Here is a 13,648-nt window from a genome sequence, read left to right on the forward strand (position 1 = left end):
TGTCCTGGAACTCACTCTGTAGACCAGGCTGGCCTCGAACTCAGAAATCCACCTGCCTGTGCCTCTGCCTCCCAAGTGCTAGGATTAAAGGCGTGCGCCACCACCGCCCAGCCATAGGTTGTTCTTTGACACACTAAATAAACATATAAAAACGTTAAAATATTTATTTTTGTACACATAGACTAATTCATCTCTTAGCCTAGGGCAGAAAAACTACTTTTTGTAGAGACTCATTAAAAGAAAAAAGGTATGGAAGCGCAGTAGAGCCAGGAGATGAGAGCTTGGAGTGGCCATGATCAACCATAGAGATATACCTCCTTCGCGGACCTCCGAGCATCCTAGAGAGGAACCGGACGCCGGCCCTTTCCATAGGGCACCTGCCTGACAGCATCCGCCACCCACTTCCGGTCCGCGCAGGCCCGGGCAGGTGCTGAGCGCGCAGTCAAGGCCGCAGGCGGGTCGGGTTGGGGCGGGGCTGGACAGAGCAAGCTGCAGCTCGGCGGGGCAGCAGCGGCCCAGGGTTCGTAATTTCCACGCATAGCTGTAATCTCAGGTAAGATCCATGCGGGTCGCGGTCGGGCCGGGCTGGGGGCCTAACGTAGGATGGCCGCGAACCGCAGGAAGACCTTGACCCTGGGACTCCGCAAAGGGACGCTAAGCGTTTTGAGACGCAGATGCAGGACGCTATTGGAAGAATAGCCACGCGGCACCTTCTGTCTGCCAGAGGCCTGAAAGATCCACGAGGGCCTCTTGCCCCGAGGGCACCGGCAGACCGAGCTAGGCAATAGCTGGGACATTTGAGAAAGCTCTATGCAGCAGAAAGATGAGTGTTATAAAGTGATGATTCGGTTTTACAGGCGGATAGAGAAATACATGAACATCCAATAGAATATGTAACATAAGGTCGTGGTAGTTGCGCTGATGAGCAGAGCGTCTTAGTGCTTTGGGATTGGGGCCTGTTTTGCCAGCCTGTCTGTTCCGGAAGTAAACAAGACTAACTTTACGGTCTGCATTGCAGCTCTTTTTCCTCGGGTGTAATGTTTGCTTCCCACCTGTCTTTCTTTCCTCCTTTTCTCTCTCCCCCCTCCATCCTCTTCTGCTCTCCCTTTTTCCCAATTTCATCGTACCCCAGTTGGCTTGGATCTCACCATCCACCTGCCTTGGCCTCTCAGGTTCTGGGATTACAGGCCACTAACAGGCCTGCTAATCTTTCTTTTTTCGAGACAGGTTTTCACTATGTATCTCTGACTGTCCTGGAACTCACTATGTAGAGCAGGTTGACTTCAAACCCACAGAGATCGGCCTGCGTCTTATTCCCAATGCTGAAATTAAAGGTGTGCACCAGTACACCTAACTTTTTCTTTCTTCCTTTTTTGGATATTTATTTATTTATTTATATAGCTTGTGAACTGAGCATAGTGGCCCACAACTTTTTTTTTTAAAGGTTCATTTATTATATATAAGTTCACTGTAGCTGTCTTCAGACACACCAGAAGAGGGCATCCCATCTCGTTACGGATGGTTGTGAGCCACCATGTGGTTGCTGGGATTTGAACTCAGGACCTCTGTAAGAGCAGTTAGTGCTCTTACCCACTGAGCCATCTCTATAGCCCTTATTTTTATTTTTATGTGACGAGTTTTTTTTTTCTCCCACTGCATGTATGTCTGTGTACCACATGCCTGGAGTCCAGAAGATGCAACAGATTTTCTGGAACTGGAGTTACAGACAGTTGTGAACCACCATGTGTGTGCTGGGAAGTGAACCTGGGTCCTCTGCAAGAACAGCAAGTGCTCTTAACCACTGAGCTGTCTCTCCAGCCTTATCTTTCTTTTTAGAACTTCATGTTTTGGGAGAGAGTCAGCTATAGCTGCCTGCATATTCTTTCTGTCTCTTCTTTTCCTTTGGGCTTGGGGCTTGTTTTGCCAGCCTGCCTGCCCAGAAGTAAATAAGACTGATTTTACAGTCTGCGTTGCAGCCTCTTTTCCCTTGTAATGTTTGCTTCCCACCTGTCATTCCTCCCTTCATCCTCTTCTCCTTTCCCTTTCTTCCAGCTTCCAGTCTCTGACATTTTTGTACATGCATATGATATGTCTTGAGTATATATCTGCCCTAACTCCCCTCTCACAGCCTTCCAAGGGACACCCAAACATCTCCTCCCATTTCACGACCTCTTCTTTTTTCTTGGTATCAGGACTGATTTTACTGGCTTGATCCTTAATCTTGTGTCAATGACCATGGCTGCAGTAAGTTCACAAGTGCAATGGCTATGCCATGTCCAGCATTTCACAGTACTCTTCCCCATCTTCTGACTCTTGGGTTCTTTCTGTCCCCCGTTCCACTATGTTTCCGGAGCCTTGGCTGTGCATGGGGTGTTGATACAGATGTCCCATTTAGGGCTGAGCGCTCAACGGTCGCTTACGCTCAGTGCTTTGACCAGTTATGAGTCTCTAGCTGGAAGTAGACAGAGGCTTCCCTGGCCAAGGCTGAGAGCTGTACCAATCTCAGGTATAGACATAAATATTTAGAAGGTGGTTTGACACCATGTCTGTTTTAGAAATAGCACAGTAATGGGTTCTCCCTTAGGCTCATAATCTCCCTGACTATGGGCTTTTGAGCAGGTTAACAGTACCAGGTATGAATTCCTTCCTGTGGAGCAGGCCAAAAGTCTATGCAGAAAGTGGTTGGTTACCCCACAACCTTCATGCCACCACTGGACCAGTGGGCGTGTCTCGTCTGTCGGGCCATTCTTTATTGTAGCACACAAGCTTCACTACTGGGAAATGCCAGCAGTGGCTTTTCTCCTCCAGTGGCCTGTGAAGCACCTTCCAGCACTATGAAAGCCAGCTAACATGGAGGAAATTTCCAGGTCAATTCTAGATTGTTTTTTTTTTTTTTTCTGTGTCCAAATGTATTGTGTCTTCATCAGGGTTTTACCATCTAGTTACGATGGACAATCAAGAGCAGTGTAGTAACCTGTAGGGCATAGTATTTAGAATGAGCACACTATCATAGTCAAACCACTAGTATATTTGTTTTGATTTTGTCTGCTCTACTGTCACCGCCCTGACTGACCTAAGCCCAAGTCAGTTGATAGGATTTTCATGATAGATGTCAGAATTCTGAGGTAGTCCCTGGTTTAGGCCCAGAACTGGATGGGCTGATCTTCTGTGCATCTTTTCTTTTCAGACGGTTGACCCCTGTTGTCATCCTCAGCCTTGCCAGAGCTTGAAAATGCTGAAAGAGCGTCTGGAAATGGCAGAAGATCCTCAGCAGCAGATGGGTGCTCCAGTGGTCAAACTGGAGAAGGAGCTGCCATGGGGCAGGGGAGGGGAGGACTCTAGTCCTGAGGCATTTCGGTTGAGGTTTCGACAGTTCCGCTACCAAGAGGCTGCTGGTCCCCAGGAAGCCCTCAGGGAGCTCCAAGAGCTCTGTCGGCGGTGGCTGAGGCCGGAGCTGCACACCAAAGAGCAGATCATGGAGCTGCTGGTGCTGGAGCAGTTCCTCACCATCCTGCCCCGAGAGTTCTACACCTGGATTCGGGAACACAGTCCAGACAGTGGCAAGGCTCTGGTGGCCATGGTGGAAGAGCTGATGGGGAGCACGGAGGCCAAGGCGGTGGGTGAGAAGAGGGTGTCCAGGCCTTCCTCGGTTGGTGTGGGAATCAGAGAGGAAAAGGTTAAGAAAGTGGTGGGAATAGATGAGACATGGGACTTCCATTGTTACCCAAGTCTTCAGAGGGCCTCTTCTGGAGAGTAGCTGCAGTTTAACAAGAAAGTGCAGGAGCTGAGAAGATGGCTCAGTGGGTAAGATCTCCAGGACCTATAGAGAGGGCACATGAGTGCATGTGTGATCCAGCAGTGAGACTGTCAGCAGAGAAAGGAGTTTCCCCGGAAACTTGCAGGCCAGGGAGCCAGGCATACATACTCAGCAGTGATCAGCAAGAGTGTGCACCATAAGATGGAAGATGAGAACCAACACTGGAAGTTGTCCTCTGATCTCCTCACATAGTCGGTGCCACATGTGTCTGTATTCACATGCACATGCACATGCATGAACACACATTCTTTCTAAGATATTAAACAAAAGAAAGCCATCTTTAGGAAAGATGTCCATGGGCAGAAAATCCTGGTACCATGGTTTGGGCATCAGGGACCCCTGGTGAGCTACAAATCCAGTGAAAGCAGTCGTGATTGTTTTCCAGGTCCACTGTAAGCTCTGCAGGCCCTTGGGGAAGAGGTAATGTGAGTGTTTCTGCCAGAGGCAACTGGGATTCAGGCACAACCCCAGTGTCACTCTGGAGTTCCTTTCTTACCCTTAAGGGACCTCCACTTAGGCAAAATCAGTTTGCGGCTTCAGTTGTTGCAGAAAGGTGTTGAGGAGCAGAGTAGGGTGTATTAGAGACATTTATTTTTTAGGGTTGGGGAGCTAGTTCAGTGAATGAAAAGGACGAGAACTGCAGTTTGGTTTCCTGGTGTAAACACTGGGTGGGTGCGTGGTCCACCTGTAACCCCAGCACTCAGGAGATGGAGTTGGCATTCCACTAAGTGGGCTGGTCAGACAGCTGAGTTAAGTCAGCAAGCAAGAAATGATGTGACAGGCTTTGACTAAATATACAAGGTGCAGATTGATAGGGAAAATCACTGAGTTCACCCATTGTGCTCGACATGTGCATATATGTGCACCCACATGGATGTGAACATGCATGCAGCATACATAGGTAGCACATACACACATTAAAAAAAACCCTAAATAATTTTTTTAAAAGTGGGACAGTGGTGACACACGCCTTTAATCTCAGCACTCAGGAGGCAGAAGCAGACAGATCTTTGAGTTCAAGGCCAGCCTGGTCTACAGAGTGACTTCTAGGACAGCCAGGGCTACACAGAGAAACCTTGTCTCTAACAAAGAAAAAAAGATCTTTTTAATTTTTTACAAAATTTTATGTGTATGGTGTTTTGCCTGTATGTAGGTCTGTGCAGTGTGTGGAGTCCAGATCCACTGGAACTGGAGTTATAGGTAGTTATTAGCTGCCGTGATGGTGCTGGGAATTGAACCAGGGTCCTCTGAAAGAGCAACCAGTGCTCTTAACCACTGAGCTGTCTCTCCAGCCCTTAAATAAATATCTTTTTTTGTTTGTTTGTTGTTTTTTGAGACAGGGTTTCTTTGTGTAGCCGGGGTGTTCTGGAACTTACTCTACACACTAGGCTGGCCTTAAACTCACAGAGTCCTACCTGCCTCTGCCTTCTGAGTGCTGGGGCTAAAGGCATGGGTCACCATCACCTGGCTTAAATAAGTATCTAAGGCCAGGAGTTAATAGAGAGAGAGAAAGGCTCACATTTTGGCTCACAATTTGTTGGGGAAGTGTGGTGCCAGAGGATGAGACAGTTGGCTACACTACATCCACCTTCGAGAAGCAGTGATGAATGCTGGTACTCAGCCCACTTTCACCTTTTTGTCTTAAAGATTATAACATTTTTATTTTTATTTTGTGTGTTTGTGTGTGTCTGCATGTCAGTATCTACAGAGGACAGAGAGGACATTGGTCCCCTGGAGCTAGAGCTATGTATAGGTGGCTGTGAACCAGACTTAGGTCTTCTGCAGGAGGAGTGTGCACTCTTAGCTGCTGAGCCCTCTCTCTAGTCCCCTTCTTCCTGACTCATCCTGTGGGATAGCGCCACCTATATGTAAGGCGGGTCTTCCTACCTTAGTTAACCAAACATAGACACAGATTTGCTAGAGGCTTGTTTCGTAGGGGATTCTAGATCCTGCCAAGTTGATTATCAGTATTAAAAATGGGGTAGGGGGAGGAGAGGGGAGGAAGTGGCAGGGCCCTTTTTTTTATGAGACTGGCTGTAAAATCCCACTTTTTGTGGAGCAGTTGTTTCTCATTAGCTCGTTCATCATTTTGGGGTTTGTGGCTTTTATTTTGGAATATTGTAACTGTGAAGTTGTTTTCCAGCAGTGAGTCTTGCTCCCAGAGTTCTCAGCAGGACTCTGGGACACTGTTCACTGGACTTGGAGATACCAAGACAGGTAGAGGGACTGTTGTTCCATGGCATGGACTGGTACAAAAGTTGCTCAGGGCCTTGTAAAGGGAGAGCTTAGCGGGCTGGAGAGGTGGCTCAGCGGTTAAGAGCACTGACTCCTCTTCCAGAGGTCCAGAGTTCAATTCCCAGCAACCACATGGTGGCTCACAGCCATCTGTAATAGGATCCGATGCCCTCTTCTGGTGTGACTGAAGATTTTTTTAGTATTTCTCGGGAAATACTAAAAAAACAAACTGGCATGTTCCCGCACATGTGCTGGAAACTCTCTGCCGAGTGGTCTGGCCGCTGTGTTCTTATCTCAAGGAGACTCTGGTCTGGAGCTCCCAAAACGTCTCCACCCAGCTTGCTGTGTTCTCACTGGCAGGTCCCTACCACACCAGTCCCATGCTTTACAACCCCCATGACCTTTGTGGTACACCTCAGGCAAACTCACCCTTTGCCTCTCTACCTTCCTCTCTTGAACCCAGATGAACCACCATGTGAAGGAAAATGCAACACAAACTTAGTTCAGAAACAGTGGTAACTCAATCACTGGGTACAACAACAAAATCCTAATCTTGTAAGCCTTATTAAATCTAAATCCTCTGGTGGCTGATCCTAACGGATCCGCTATTTAAGCCACCATTTAAGAGACACTCTTAGCTACATCTTGTCCTTAGGCTAGCCCCGTCCAAAAGAGACCTAACTCTCTCCTGCTTCCTCTCTTCCTCCATCCAACCTGGAAGTCCCCCCCACTCACCCAGTGATGGGTCCATTATTCATTAGGGGATTGGTTCACAAGAACATCACCAAGCCCATCTACAACACAGCTACAATGCACTCATATGAATAAAATAAGTCTTAAAAAAAAGAGAGGAGCGCTTAGCTTTCTTCCTGAGGAAGAGGTCAGCAGCTTTTCCTTCTTCCTCCCATCCTCTCCCTGTCTTCCTTTCCTTTTTCTATCCTTTTTTTGGAAACTAGGTCTACTATTATAGTCCTGGTTGGCCTGTAGCTCACTAATTAGACCAGGCTGGTTTTGAACTCTGAAAGATCCTCCTGCCCCAGAGTGCTAGGATTACAGGCTTGGACCACCACACTGGGTTTATGTGGCACTGGGATGGAACCCAGTGCTCCAGGCCTTCATGCATGCTAGGCAAGCACTCTACCAACTGAGTCCCAACCCAAGCCTTGCTTTCTTTTCTGTTTTAATTCAGCTTTCTTTTTAACAGCCTCCAACAGGAGTCTTATTCTAATTGGTATGGGGATTCTTCTTAGGTTCCATGCCATGCCCAGGGAGAACAGCTGGTCACAGCCCTTGGCGGAGGATCTTGGCCATCAGGCATCCACTTGGGACCCGTAGAAGTCAAGCCTGAATGGGGGATACCCCAGGGGGAAGGAGTTCAGAGCCTAGGCCCAAGCACCACAGAACAGCTGAGCCAAGGCCCTGGAGATGGGACACAGGCCTTCCAGGAGCAAGGTAAGACTCAGATAAGCCGGGCGGTGGTGGTGCACACCTTTAATCCCAGCCCTTGGGAGGCAGAAGCAGGCGGATTTCTGAGTTCGAGGCCAGCCTGGTCTACAGAGTGAGTTCCAGGATAGCCAGGGCTACACAGAGAAACCCTGTCTCAAAAAAATCCAAAAAAAAAAAAAAAAAAAAAAAAAAAAAAAAAAAAAAAAGACTCAGGTAATGAGGATGTGGGTTCCTCCCATCCACTGTTCCTTCAGAAACTTAGCCCTGGCTAAGTAGTTATGGGCAAGATATAATTCTGAGTTTTCTAGGCTATCTTCCCTACCCCAGTAGAAAGCAGATGAAGTACTTTTTTTTACACCTTGACCAGTTTTCTGAGGTACATGTAGAACCGTGTTTTCTTATCGTTTCTTCTCCCTTCTCACATCCTTTTAGAACCTCTAGGCAATATGCTGGTGATATGGGATATGTATCTATTAAGTGGGAAGCAAATCATACCCACCTGAGAGAGAGCTGTCCTCATGAGGGACTCAGGAGTGTACCTAACTGAGGGGACAGGGCTGGGACAGTCTCAGGCAGAACAGGCAGAACTCCTGGCTGTGGGTCATTATGGTACTGACATAATTCTCTGTGGGCTATGGGTTCTAAGGTTGTGTGTGTCGAGGTGGGGCCTTTGAGCTGGCAGACAACAGCCCTGATCCCTCTGTGGGTTTTGTTTCTGCCCAGCATTGCCCATGCTTCATGTGGGTCCAGGGCTTCCCTCTGTGAGTGCCAGAGACCAAGAGATTGCTGCTGGGTTTCTTGCAGCCACGTCCCAGGTGAGCTGACATACCTGTTTGGAGGTTTTATTTATTTGTTTTGGATATGCATGTGTTCAGCCACGGCATGTGTGGGAGTCAGGGCAGCTTTGTGTGATTGTCTCTCTGCTTCTACCTTTATGTGTGTTCTGGGGAATAGAGCCTGCATTGTCAGGTTTTACCCACTGAACATTTGTTTTTTTTAAACAGCCTTAAGGTGGGGCTTGAGGGGATGCACAGAGGTGGCTCAAGCTTGAAGAGGGAGTGCAGGTGACATTTGGATGCTGCGGTGGTGGGACTAGCAGAAACATGGTCACGTGGTCTGAGCATGTCAGTCACCCTGCGTTAAAGCTGTTGGGAGACGGCATTTCTGCTCCCAGCTCATCTAGGGTCCAGTTCCTTCTGTCTTTGCTCTGCCTGAGCCTCTCTTTGATGCTACTGGTAGACTACCCCACCTTGTTTTGAAAATGTACTGAGTATATGTATGGCGAGGGGTATACCCCAGTGCTCTCGCAGAGGTCAGAGAACAGCTTGCTGGAGTTAGTTCTCTCCTTATACCATTTTGTTTCTAAGGATTGCACTGAGGTCATCTGGCTTAACAGCAAGTAGTTTAGTTTAGTACTGTAACCCACTGAGCCATTTCACTAACCCTAGGATTATTACTTTTTTCTTTTCTTTTTATTTTTTTATGTGTGAATGTTTTGCCTGCATGTATGTATGTATGTATGTATGTAAGTATGTATGTATGTGTATCATATGTTTGCCTACTGCACTCAGTGTCCAGAAGAGGGCATTAGATCCCCTGGAACTGGAGTTCTAGGCAGTTATTAGCTGCTGTGTGTGTGTGTGTGTGTGTGTGTGTGTGTGTGTGTGTGTGTGTGTGATGGGAACTGAACATGGGTCCTCTACAAGAGTGGTGAGTGCTCTTAGTGGCTGAGCCATCTCTGTAGCTCCCAGGGCTCTTTCTTTACAGCAGTCTCCTGTTGTTTCAGGGTCTGGGGCCATTCAAAGACATGGCTTTGGGTTTTCCTGAGGAGGAATGGAGGCACGTAGCTCCAGCTCAGATTGACTGCTTTGGGGAATATGTGGACTCACAGGACTGTGGGGTCCTTCCAGGTAAGACTTTGCTGGCCAAGGTTAGGAAGAGGAGTTTGGGGGCTGCAGCTTAAGAGTCTTGCCTTATCCATGGTGCTGCTCACAGAACAGAGTGGGGATGTGGGTCTTGGAGAAGCTGGCTTGGTACATACCTGGGCTAACAATGGGATGGAGCAAGTAAACATAAGACAGTGACTGGCTCTGATGAGGCAGGTTGTTGATGTCAGTATACCAGCTGTATGCCCATGACTGAAGGGTGTGGAGGGGTGCAGAGAAAGGGAAGGAGCAGAAGAGGAGTGTGGATCTGGTCACCCCTGTATGCAGACCCTAAGTAGTAGCTTTGGTTTGGGATGGGGTTGGGGGTGGGTATGTGCTAGATGGGAGAATGCAGTGTGCCTACGTGTGTATGCTTGCATGTGTGTGCTTGCACATGTGTGGACAACTGTAGATAGATAAAGTGAATTAGGGCTGAGTGATGACGTCAGTGTAAAAGAGGCTAGGGAAGAGAGTCAGTAGGGGATGCTCTTCATAAAAACCACTGTTACATTGTGTACATGTGCTGTATATGCACACATAAATATGGATGCACATATCTGCGCTCATACTCAGAGGAAAGAGGAGGGTATCAGATTCCTCTCTCTATCACTCGGCCTCATTCCTCTGAGACAGGGTCTCTCCAAAAGTCCTAGTTCTTTCTGTCTTTGCCACCCAGAGTGCTGGTGTTACAGCCATGCATGAGATCATACTGGGCTATCTATGCTTGCCAGGATCTGAACTCAGTTCTGCTGGTTGCACAAGTGCTCTTAACCACTGAGCCATCTCACCAGCCCCACTGAATTAGATTTTGAAGGAAGTAAAAGTCTGAATTAGCAGAACATTCAGTGGGAGGGTATTAAAATCTGTCATGCAGTTCAGCATCAGGACAGGGAGGTGGCGAGAGTAAAGAAAGGTCAGAGTTCAGGGTTCATGGAAGTGAAAGGTATTGAGGTTGTTAACCAAAGGAAAAGAAGAGAAGCCATTGATGGGATGTACTAAGAAGCTGGGTATGATTATACAGGCCTCATTCAGGATTGCATGAGTCTGAGGCTAGCTTGGTTTACAGAGTGAGACTCTATCCCTAAAAGCCAAACTGCCACCACCACCAAGATAAAAGGATGCATTTGGAGGCAAAGGCATAGGGCATCAAATTTCTTAGGTGGTCACTGATAGAAAGAGTGGAGCTGGTTTTCAGACATGCTCTGCTAGTGGGACCACAGTGTCACAGTAGGAGAGTGAGCCTTCAGGTCTGAAGGGAGCTGGCATTAAAGGAGTCATAGATAGCATGACAGAGCTTGAATATTAGTGGAGTGTAGATAATATCATAACCATAGTCAGCCATGAGGGGCCTGAGAGGAGATATGGCAGCCTATAGGTCTTTCAGTTCTTTCAGATCCCCAGAAAGAAGTGACTTTCTGTTTTTTGAAGGTTTTGGGGATGATGGTGGTAAGTCCATACTGTACCTCCAAGCCTAACCTAGCCCACATGGCCCATGGCATGCAGGAAGCCCTGGGTAAGAGTTATAAGAGGAGTTTGGCTCTGCCTGCCTGCCTGTGGAAGGAGTTAGACTTGCCCACATCTGCAAGTGGGAGAGAGTTGGGGTCAGACAGTACTCTAGAGCGGTGGTCCTCAACTTGTGGGTCCCCTTTTGGAGTCAAGAATCAGATATCCTGCATATCAGATATTTGCATTACTACTCATAACAGCAAAATTACAGTTATGAAGTAGCAATGAAATAAGTGTATGGCTAGTGGTCACCACACATTAGGAACTGGATTAAAGGGTCATAGCTTTAGGAAAGTTGAGAACCACTGTCCTAGAGCTGGCAGAGAAACAGGTACAAAGAGCCGGGGTGGTGCCTGATTTCTGGGTATGGAGAGCAGCAGTTGGAGGTGTGATGGAAGATCACCACAGTGTTGACCTCCTTTGTCACACAGGTGCTGGGAGCAAGGAGAAGGAGGCTAAGCCCCAGCAAGAAGACCTGAAGAGAGCATTTGTTGGGTTGACTTCTGATGGGTTTGGAGAAGCCGCCATCCAGGTTCCTGGGCCAGGGGGCACCTGTGAGCAGGAGCCTGGGAGCTCTGGTACCAGTCTGCCTGGGCTTCCTGCTCCACAGCATGGGGTCCCCCTACCTGATGCCCTCAATGCTCACAATTCTTTTTGGAAGCCTTTCCAGTGCCCCGAGTGTGGAAAAGGCTTTAGTCGGAGCTCCAACCTTGTCAGGCACCAGCGAACCCATGAAGAAGAGAAATCCTTTGGCTGCGTGGAGTGTGGGAAAGGTTTCACCCTGAGGGAGTACCTCACCAAGCATCAGAGGACCCACCTGGGCAAGAGGCCCTATGTGTGCGGCGAGTGCTGGAAGACCTTCAGCCAGAGGCATCACCTGGAGGTGCACCAGCGCAGCCACACTGGGGAGAAGCCCTATAAGTGTGCAGACTGTTGGAAGGGCTTCAGCCGGAGGCAGCATCTGCTGGTGCATCGCAGGACGCACACTGGGGAGAAGCCCTATACCTGCGAATGTGGCAAGAGCTTCAGCCGGAATGCCAACTTGGCGGTGCACCGGCGTGCGCATACTGGGGAGAAGCCCTATGGCTGCCAAGTATGCGGCAAGCGCTTCAGCAAGGGGGAGCGACTGGTGCGACACCAGAGGATCCACACTGGCGAGAAGCCATACCACTGCCCAGCCTGCGGCCGCAGTTTCAACCAGAGGTCCATCCTCAACCGTCATCAGAAGACCCAGCATCGCCAGGAGCCTCCGGTGCAGTGAGCCTACCAAGGGAACAGCTCTGCCATGGGAGCGACTTGTGTTGCACCAAGTGGTCTGGGCAGTGCCCAGTGAGGGACAGCAGAATGTGCTCAAGTAGGAGGAGGGTAGAGCCTGGCATATGAGAAGCTTGCAGAGGGCCCACAGTTTCCCTCGCCTATTATAGGGAAACACTATCCCAAGCTTCAGGTGTTCTTATCCTCCCACAGTGGGGATAGGAACCCACCTCCTGAGCAAGTTTAGAGGAAAGGGCAGAATTTTATTGCAAATAGGCAGCTTGAAGCTCTTTTTTTTCTTTCCTTCTTTCTCTCTCTCTCTCTCTCTTTATTTCCTTTTTCTTTTTTGAGCTAAGGTCTCATATTATCTAAGCTGGTCTCAGACTACCTGTGTAGCTGGAGATGATCTTGAACTCCTGATCCTCCTGTCTCCGCCTTCCCAGTGCTGTGATTGCAGGAATGTGCCACCATGCCTGGTTTATGTTATGTTGGAGATGAAATCCAGGGTTTGTGCATGCTAGGTGGGGTACTCTACTGACTGAGGGATGTGCCCAGCCTTGAAGCTCTTCTTGTCAGAGAGCACTGTTCGGCCTGCAAGATCATTAGCCCAGGCCTGCCCTTCCTCCAGCTGTCTTTCATTTACAAATATTTATTAAACATCTACTGTGCTCCTGGCTCTCAGAATGCTGTGGGAATGGAACCAATGATACTGTGGAGTGTGTGAGCAAAGCTGGAACAAGTAAGTAAGTATCCCAAAGCACGTGTTGTTGCAAGTGCCACATCAGAACTTCTGCACAATCCTGTGCCAGCCTATCCTCGTGTGGGCCCTCACATACTCGCAACCTCAGATGGGGACTTCTCTCATGCAGCCTTGTTTATGTTGCTTTCTTGGCAGCCTTATTGTCATGGACTGGAACATTCTACTCTCATCTGTAAAGTCTTCCCATCTCATTATTCCTTGCACTAACCACAGCCACTAGGAAATTAATATTTTGCTACTGATCACTGAATAAACGTGAAAATATTTTAAGACAATTAGTAACTTTCCTGGAAATTCCTGGTGAATTAATCTGAAAGACAAACTAATATTAATGCCCTATATTTAATGGAATTTTAGTATATGTACTTCCTCTGAGGGAAAGAGAGTGAGGTTGTGTGTGAGTGGACACGGGGCATTGAACCTATGGCCTAACTCATGCTAGGCGAGTTATATTCCCAGCTCTATCCCTTCCCCCACAAAAAAGTTTATTTTGAGACAAGGTCTTGCTATTTTGTTCAGGCTGGCCTTGAAGTTGCTTTTTGGCCTACTCAGGCCTTGAACCCTCCTGCTCCATCCTGTGGAGTATCTGGAACTCCACATTTGCACTAGGCCTGGCTAACCTTTATTCTCATCTCATTCATCCTGTGTTTATTGAGGTCCTGCAGAAGACCTGAGTTTGATTCCCTGCTCCACACTGAGTGGCTC

At 48.3% G+C, this 13,648-nt stretch overlaps 1 protein-coding gene across 1 annotated transcript; it reads left to right on the forward strand.

The window, feature by feature from the left end:
- Positions 1-403: 403 nt before the first annotated feature.
- Zscan25 (zinc finger and SCAN domain containing 25) lies at positions 404-13,218 on the forward strand. Its single transcript, XM_031338732.1, has 6 exons — positions 404-553; positions 3,188-3,616; positions 7,303-7,504; positions 8,222-8,313; positions 9,285-9,408; positions 11,361-13,218. Exons 2-6 carry the CDS (start codon positions 3,233-3,235, stop codon positions 12,188-12,190), a joined length of 1,632 nt encoding a protein of 543 aa, XP_031194592.1. The 5' UTR covers positions 404-553; positions 3,188-3,232; the 3' UTR covers positions 12,191-13,218.
- The last annotated feature ends 430 nt before the right edge of the window (positions 13,219-13,648 follow it).

The sequence above is a fragment of the Mastomys coucha genome, unplaced genomic scaffold (assembly GCF_008632895.1).
Source record: "Mastomys coucha isolate ucsf_1 unplaced genomic scaffold, UCSF_Mcou_1 pScaffold22, whole genome shotgun sequence".
In the NCBI taxonomy this organism is placed as follows: Eukaryota; Metazoa; Chordata; class Mammalia; order Rodentia; family Muridae; genus Mastomys; species Mastomys coucha.

Excerpts from the sequence above, each read along its gene's own strand:
- Zscan25 (XM_031338732.1), top strand. The coding sequence starts at position 3,233 with ATGCTGAAAGAGCGTCTGGAAATGGCAGAAGATCCTCAGCAGCAGATG. Across the intron at positions 3,617-7,302 it reads GGAGCACGGAGGCCAAGGCG|GTTCCATGCCATGCCCAGGG; the intron begins GTGGGTGAGAAG and ends GATTCTTCTTAG. Across the intron at positions 8,314-9,284 it reads TTCTTGCAGCCACGTCCCAG|GGTCTGGGGCCATTCAAAGA; the intron begins GTGAGCTGACAT and ends CTGTTGTTTCAG.